This window comes from Babylonia areolata, chromosome 4, assembly GCF_041734735.1.
Source record: "Babylonia areolata isolate BAREFJ2019XMU chromosome 4, ASM4173473v1, whole genome shotgun sequence".
Classification (NCBI taxonomy): Eukaryota; Metazoa; Mollusca; class Gastropoda; order Neogastropoda; family Buccinidae; genus Babylonia; species Babylonia areolata.
Window position 1 is genome coordinate 6213171 of NC_134879.1, and position 8952 is coordinate 6222122.

Sequence of the window (8952 nt, forward strand, 5' to 3'; positions counted from 1 at the left end):
AAACTGAAGAAAAGGAAGAGGCAGGGGAGGGAGGCTTTCTTGGGAAGAGGTGAGTTTTACTGAAGGGCATGCTTGAAAGAGTTGAGTGCGGAGACCTGACGAAGCGAAAGAGGAAGTTCATTCCAAATGCAAGGTCCGGAGACAGAGAAAGAACGGCGTATACGTGGATGGTCACACCTGCCAGCTGCTGGCATCGCGCCACGAAGGGTGTCAGAGTTGTAATATGACAATTGTCAGTTAAGATTTTTTTCTAAAGTGCAATAAAATCGCTGCACACGCACCTTCTACTCAAACAATGTATTTCTGTAGAATTTTCCTCTAGAGTTGTAATATGACGATTGTCAGTTGAATTCTTTTTTTCTTTTTTAAAATACAATAAAATATCTGCACACGACTGTCTTCTGTGGAACTTGCCTCTAGAGTTGTAATGTGTAATGTTTATGACAACTGTCAGTTGAAACATAAATTTCATTCCCGTGGAATTTGCCTCTGGATTTTGCAATATGCCAATTGTCAGGTGAAATATGATATACAGTGGAATCTCTGCACATGCACTCAGTGTCTACACATAATATTCATGGAAATTTCCTCTAGAGTTGTAACATGAACAATTGTCAGTTGAAATAAAAGACAAAACAATCTCTTTACACGCACTGTCCACTCATAGAATTTATTTTTGTGTTCTGTGGAGTTTTGTGCTTATATATATATATATATATATATATATATATATATATATGTGTGTGTGTGTGTGTGTGTGTGTGTGTGTGTGTGTGTGTGTGTGTGTGTGTTCAGCCGGATCTTGGGGCTGTCGCTTTCGTTTGAACAACGTGTCTTCATCCTCATCCGAAACTTTCTCTCAGCCGTGAAACTGACAGGTCATCCATCATTCGAATCACTTCCATGCCTCTCTCACTCTCTCTCCTTCACACACACACACACACACACACACACACACACAATGTCGTGCTGCACATTTCAACCTTTTGGGGTTCTGGTGGCGTCAATGTACAGTGTTAAGAGTTGACGTTGAGTACTGTGGATGAAATGCCAACAAGTATTGTTGTATTCTTGTATATTGTATTTTGAAAAACGGCCGGAGATCTGGCCACATTTTGGCAGTGGAAATTTGGATTAAAGCCTGGGGAAGGGGGGGAAACTGAAAAGAGTTGTGTATGAAAAAGAGAGAGTGGGAGCGCGCGTGTGTGTGTGGAGAGAGAGAGAGAGAGAGAGAGAGGTGAGGAGTGGAGGGGGGGGCGGTGCGAGGGGGAGGGAGAGAGAGAAAAAAGAATGAGAGACAGATAGACAGACAGAGACAGAGAGACAAGAACGACAAAGACATGCACAGGAAGACAGATAGACAGACACACAGAGAGAGAGAGAGAGGGGGGGGGGGGGGGGTAAACAAATGCAGTTAAATAACTATGACAGGAAAATATAATAAGATTTTAATCTAAAAAAAATTGACAAACTAAAGTTGGATATGAATTGGGGAAGACCAAGTTGCATGTATATCAGTAAATGAGTGTCATCATTTGCCGGTGTTGGGGGAAAAAAATAAAACTATTGAAAAAGATATGACGTTAACTGACGAACAAGTAACTGGTTTTCCCGGACACACACACACACACACACACACACATTAGCGGCCATACCGTTTTGTCAGTGGCCTTTACTGTGTCGTTCTGGGAAATTCTACTTTTCCCGAAAACCAGCTGTTCGGTTCGCTGTGAACACGCAGCTTTCTTCCTTGTGTCGACTGAAGAAGAAAAAACAAAACTGTAAGATACTGTTGTTGTTGTTGTTGCTGTTGCTGCTGCTGCTGCTGCTGTTGGTATAAACAGTATTTCATTTGGAGCATGTTTGGAACATGTTGTTGGTGGTGGTGGTGGTGGTGGTCTAAACAGTATTTCATTTGGAACATGTTGTTTTTGTTGTTTTGTTTTCTATTGTCTTTCATGTTTCGTTGTTGATATCCCTCTTCGTTCTGAGAATGTCTGAGATGAAGAAAAAGCCTATTCATCTGTGGTAGGCCTTTTTCTTTTTCTTTTCTTTCTTTGTTTTGTTTTTGTTTTTTGTTGTTGTTGTTTTTGTCTTGTTTTGTTTTGCTTTTTTTGTTTTGTTTTGTGTTTGTTTTCTTTTCTTTTGTTGTTGTTGTCTTCGTACGTTTCTCCGAAGGAGAAGAATAAGAATAAGATTGATTGATAGATTGATTGATAGATTGATTGATAGATTGATTGATAGATTGATTGAATCTTTAATGGGTAAACAATTAGGCGCAGTAAAGGCCTTTTCACAATTCTGCCCATTTAACGATAAAAAACATAAAAATAAAGAACGACACAAAACATAGAAATAAAGAAATAAAATGAAATACAAGAAGAAGAAGAAGCAGCAGCAGCAAATAAAAACACTCAAAAAACCCGAAAAACGCTGTTGCTGGTGTTGGTGTTGTAGAAACTTCCATTCATCTGTGATAAGGCTTTTTTTTCTTCTTTGTTTTTTCTTCTTTTTTTTTCTTTTGTAGAAGAAATTTCATTATGACGGGGAGGGGGGGGGATGCTTGTGCAGTTTCTCCGAAGAAGAAGAATAAAGAAAAAAAAAGATATAAAGGGAAAATACTGTTATGGTTTTGGTTGTTGTTTTTGCTGTGTTTTCCCTTCTTCTTTCTATTTTTGGTGTTTAGCTTATTTGTACTTTGTCCGTTTTGAGAATGTCTGAGACTGATAGAAACATCCATTAATCTGTGATCGGGGGTGGTGGGGGGGGGGGGGGGGGGGAGCGCATACGCGTATGAGTGTAAGGGCTATTCTTGTGGGGTTCACTCGTATGAGTGTAAGGGCTATTCTTGTGGGGTTCACTCGTATGAGTGTAAGGGCTATTCTTGTGGGGTTCACTCGTATGTAGACGAGTGGGCTTTTACGTGTATGACCGTTTTTACCCCGCCACGTAGGCAGCCATACTCCGCTTTCGGGGGAGTGCATGCTGGGTATATTCTTGTTTCCATAACCCACCAAACGCTGACATGGATTAAAGGATCTTTAACGTGCGTATTTGATCTTCTGCTTGCCGTATACACACGAAAGCGGTTCAGGCACTAGCAGGTCTGCACATAATAATTGTTAACCTGGGAGATCGGAAAAATCTCCACCCTTTTCCCAACAGGCACCATTACTGAGATTCGAACCCGGGACCCTCAGATTGAAAGTCCAACGCTTTAACCACTGGGTTATTGCGCCCGTCGATTGTTTGTTTGTTATCATGTGCTGCTGTTTGTCAATACGTATCATTATAATTATGCGTATTGCTTTATGGGAGACGCTTAGGAGCCAGTGTGTAGGGAACTCTCGCCACATAAGTACTTTGATATTAGTAATATCATTTTTGTTATTATTATCATTATTGTCAGGATTGTTGTTATTCTTGTACTTGTTGTTTGTGTGTGTGTGTGTGTGTGTGTTTGTATTTCTACGCCCACCTGATGAGACCGACTCGTACATCTCTCTTCTGTTAAAAGTCTTTTTGCGAAACTGTGCGGTTTATTCAATTATTTTTTCGTATAATATTACTTCCAAATGTGAAATGACCATGGATATCATATAGTTGTGTGAAACGTGGTCGACGTCAAGGGGTATGTGACCGGGTTTTGAAAACAGATTGTTCAAGATGTCAGCCGTCAGTTAATCTGCACTTATTGCCGCATTTATTTGTTCTATCATGCAGTTTTGTTCACCTGTTTTAATGCCAGCTCAGATCAGAAACATAAACAATTGCATACCATGAACTTTTGGTTTGATTTGATTTGATTTGATTTGATTTGATTTGGCCAGTGTTTAAAAGGAGGTTGTAGAAAAAAAATCACAGTAGGCCTAAACTACAGTGTGCAAATGGCGCCTCCTCACAGACCATCGTCATCATCATCATCATCATCTTCTTCTTCTTTTTCACAGAAACCTTCCAAGTCAGCCGGTATCATTCCAATGGAAAAACTCATTGAAGATGCACTCAACAACGAAAGCTTTGGTTTTCGTGACACTCTGGAAGATTGTGTGTTTAACAAGATAAATAGTGCAAAGGGTGGCAAGGGGAAGGGGAAGAAAGGTTGTAAAAAGTCCAGTGACGATTTTGACAATGACGCAATTGCTAATCGTGTCGCAGAGCTGCTCGTCCCGTTGTTGTCGTCATCGTTAAAAATTATTTTGGAACAAAGTCTAAAGAACATTTTATTAACTATTGTCGATGCTGTCACCAAACAGTTTAATCAAGACGTTGAGGTGTTGAAAAAGCAAAACCTCCTTCTTCAGTACAAAATAGACAAACAAGAACAATACAGCCGACGAGAGAACGTTAAAATCATCGGCATTCCAGAACAAGACAACGAGGACCTGGAGGAGGAAGTCAGTAAAGTCTTCCAGGCTGCGGGCTGTACCATCAAGCCCAGTGAAATAGCTGTTGTCCACAGGTCTGGCCAGAGGAAGACCAACAGCCACAACTCCACTGTTTCCCGTGGCAACGCTCCCGCTGGCCGACCTGTGCTGGTGAAATTTGTGTCTCGGCGGACAAAGGCGACGCTGATGGAGAAGCGATGTGCCCTGAAAGAGACCCAGGAGTTCAAGAAAGTCTTCATCAACGACGACCTGACTCCTCTCCGCTCCAGACTGCTACACGTGGCAAAGCGCAACGAGGCAGTTGACAGGGTGTCGACAACGCATGACGGTCGGATCCGCTGTGTCCTCAAGAAGACGCCGGGCCAAACTACAAACGCCAAGGTCGTCCTGATTGACAACCCTGATGACCTGTTCCACCTTGGTGTGGACAGTGTAGACTTTGAAGCTTTGGGTCTTCAGCATGTTGTGGGATAGGGGTGCGACGGAGGGCAATGCAGTTTTCTTTCAGAAAACGGTCAAAATTTGTTACCTGACAGTTTTGTTGATTGTTTTAATTCACGTGATTGTTGTTCTGCTTTACATGATTCTTCTGTGAACTATTCAAAAAGCTCAGCTGGTGAAAGACATAACATAAGCTTTGTATCACTCAATGTTTGTGGGTTGCGAAGTAGGTTAAAACATAGTGAATTTGTTACACACATTAGTCAGTTTGATGTTATCTTATTAACAGAAACAAAAACAGACAAGCAAGATCACTCATTCCTTGAAAAATTTTTCTATGAACTTGGGTATACAATACATGTTTACAGTCGAAAATGTTCATCGTACCAACGTTCAGGTGGTGTTGCTTTTGCATACAAAAAGAAATATTGTAATTATATTACCACTCTACCAAACAAAGACAGCAACTCAACATGGTTCATGATAAAATCATCTTTAACGGGATATGATAAAGATGTGTGTGTTGGAGTGGTTTACATCCCCCCTGAAGGATCAGTGTATAGTAGTGTTGATATGTTTGATGATGTTGAAAACATGCTCTTTGATATACAAAGTAAATATGATTGTTTTATTCTGTTAGCAGGTGACTTTAATGCTTATACAAAAAATTTGAAAGATTTTATTGATCAACATCAGAGTGACAGTAAAGGTCCATTCCATGATTTGATCAATGTTTTAGATGAGCAGTTATATCCAATTAAGTGTAGACATAATCAAGATAATCGTCGACCAAACAACTATGGGTATAGATTGATTGACTTGTGTAAATTGTCTTCATTGTATATTCTTAATGGAAGAGCAGGGAGAGATGATGGAATCGGAATGTTTACTAGTAATGGCTGTACTGTGGTTGACTACATGATTGGATCCCCTTTTTTGTTCACTAAAATAACAGATTTTACTATTTCCCCTTTTGATGCTTTATTATCTGATGTACACAGCCCGTTGATCTTGTCTCTGGCTACTGAGTGTCACATATTATACCATAAAAATCATACTGATACGGCTGTCATACCGTGTCATAAAAAATGTGCCACATCAAATTTAACAGGTCAGAATGAAATAATACGAAAATGGGAACACGAAAAGGCTGCTTCTTTTCAAGAAAATTTGTCTAACGCTGAGCTTACACACTTAAATGACGCAATCGATGCTGATGATATTGACGTCATAAATAATAAACTCGCAAACATTCTGATTCAGACGGCAAAAGATACTCTCGGGACATATCAAATTCGTACTTCTAAGACAAAACACAGAGATAGTCGCAGCTGGTTTGATTCCACATGCAAACGAAGCCGATCAGAGTATTTTAAAGCTAAACACAGAGTAAAAAAAAGAAATTCTAGTAAAAATAGAGACACGCTCGAAAGAGTCAGCAAAAGTTACAAGTCCGTTTTAAAGAACGCAGAAAAGACGTGGAGAAAAAAATGGCACAGTGAACTACGAAGTTTACGCAAAAGCAATTCAAGGGAACTATGGAATAGAATTAAAAAGAAAAAGAAAACATCTTGTCCCATAAACTTAGAAGACATGTTTCACCATTTCAGCAACCTTAACGTTAATGATAATGAACATATTGACAGTACAACGGCAATGCACATTATCAATTTAGAGGATAATGATGATATTTTAAATGCATGTATTACTGAAGATGAAATTGCTTCAGCCATCAAAAGACTGAAGAATGGCAAAAGTGCCGGTGAAGACATGATTCGTAATGAATATATCATCAACAGCGTTCCTTTGCTGACAGAAACATACTGTAAATTATTTAACAAGATACTGGACGAAGGTGTTGTACCAGAAAAATGGGTATCTGGCTTGATATTGCCATTGTATAAAGGCAAAGGTGATACACTTGACTGTGATAATTATAGGGGGATAACTTTGCTCAGCTGTGTTGGAAAACTATTCACTACAGTGTTAAATGCTAGACTGACTGATTATATCAATACAAACAATATACTTTCAGGAGCCCAAGCAGGATTTAGACAGTCCCATTCTACATTAGATCAAACGTTTGTTTTGAAATCACTTATTGATATTTTCTCCATGAAAAAGAAGAAACTTTACTGTGCTTTTGTTGATTTTAAAAAAGCCTTTGATTCAGTTTGGAGAAGTGGGTTATGGCAAAAACTTGTTCATGAAGGCGTGAATGGTAAAATTTTGCGTGTCATAATGAACATGTATGATAGAATTAAGTCATGTGTGTTTTTAAATGGTGAAAAATCTGATTTCTTTAGCATTTGTAAGGGTGTACGACAAGGAGAAAATCTCTCGCCTTTGCTTTTTTCTCTGTATCTCAATGATTTAGAGTTGTATTTGACTGAGCATAAGAGTCCATCTGTTGATCTTTTATTGAATGTTAACATTTCAGAGTTAGATAATTACATGCGATTATTTGTACTGCTGTATGCAGATGACACAATTTTACTTTCAGAGACGAAAGAAGGATTACAGCAGTCCCTCAATGTTTTTCACAAATATTGTTTAGAATGGAAACTAGTGGTCAATGTAAAGAAAACTAAAGTGATGATATTTAATTCTACAAACAAGCTAAAGCCTGTTTTTAAGTTTGGTGATGCATGTTTGGATGTTGTTGATTCTTTTAAATATCTTGGCATCGAATTTAGTAGAAACGGAACTTTTTATAAAGCTAAAAAACTGATTTATGAACAGGGCCAAAAAGCTATGTTTTCGTTACTTCAGTCAGCCAGAAATCAAGATTTACCTTTACATATCATTCTGGACATGTACCAGTCTATGATTGTTCCTATTTTGTTGTATGGTGCAGAAATATGGGGTTATGAAAATGTAGATATACTTGAAAAATTAGAATTGAAATTTTTGAAACGCTTGTTCAAACTGAACAGAAATACTATGACCCAAATTGTTTATGGAGAAACTGGTATTTATCCAATTAGTGTGTTAGTGAAAATGAGATTAGTTCGATTTTGGACCAGCTTAGTAATATCAAACACAGAAAAATATTCTGGGAAAATATATGTGATATTACTTGACTTATATCGAAATGGTATTTATTCTTCAAAATGGATGAGTTGTATCAGACAAATTTTAATAGAAGCAGGGTATGACTGTGTTTGGGATGCTCAATTCTTCTTGGAGAGGGAATCTTTCTGCAAGAATGTCAACATTGCCTTGAGAGATAGTTTTCAAAATCTATGGAGACATGCTCTAGAGGCGAGTAGTAAATGTTTGTTTTATAGAAATTTCAAAAGTGGATTTGGTAGAGAAAAATATATAAGTCAAATGCCTGATATTTATGTTATCAGCTTCTTCAGATTTCGAAGTAGTAATCATAAGCTGGAAATAGAAACAGGGAGACACAAAGGCATACCACGAGAGTTACGGTTTTGTAAGGTTTGTAACATGTCTGTGATTGGTGATGAGTTTCATTTTATAATGGAATGTCCCAATTATGATCAGTTACGAAATAGATATGTTCCTAAAAAATATTTGTCTCCAAAATCGGTTTTTAATTTTTGTAATATGCTCAAAGGAGGCAAAAAAGTCATTTTAGCTGTAAGTAAGATGATTAGATTTGCAAATGTTGCCTAGTTATACTTTTGGAGTTAAAAGACATTTGTGTTTTCTCAACTTTTATGTGCCATTGTTGTGTATTTGGAAATGTTTGTTATGGGCACGAAAAGAGTATTTTGCAGTAATCCTCCATACTCCAATAGGAGTGAAAGGATAATTAAAACTTGAAACTTGAAACTTGTGTGTGTGTGTTGTTTCGTGGGAAGCGCTCAGACCCCATCATGCATCATGTGGGGACATTTGCGCAACATTGTCTACTCCTTCATCTTCTTCTTCTTCTTCTTCTTCTTATTATTATTAGTAGTAGTAGTAGTAGTAGTAGTAGTATTGTTGTTCTTTTTCTTGTTGTTGTTATTATTAATAATAATAATAATAATGGATACTTATATAGCACACAATCCAGAAATCTGCTCTAGGTGCTTTACAAAAACGCTTTTGATAACATAAAACATTATATCTATGTTACATACACACACCAAAATGTGACCACACACACACA

The 8952-nt window shown here is 38.0% G+C and overlaps 1 protein-coding gene across 1 annotated transcript; it reads left to right on the plus strand.

The window, feature by feature from the left end:
- Positions 1-3495: 3495 nt before the first annotated feature.
- Positions 3496-8643, plus strand: LOC143281546 (uncharacterized). The gene is made up of 2 exons (XM_076586766.1): positions 3496-3631; positions 3951-8643. The coding sequence occupies exon 2, from the start codon at positions 3981-3983 to the stop codon at positions 4860-4862; it is 882 nt and encodes a 293-aa protein (XP_076442881.1). The 5' UTR covers positions 3496-3631; positions 3951-3980; the 3' UTR covers positions 4863-8643.
- The last annotated feature ends 309 nt before the right edge of the window (positions 8644-8952 follow it).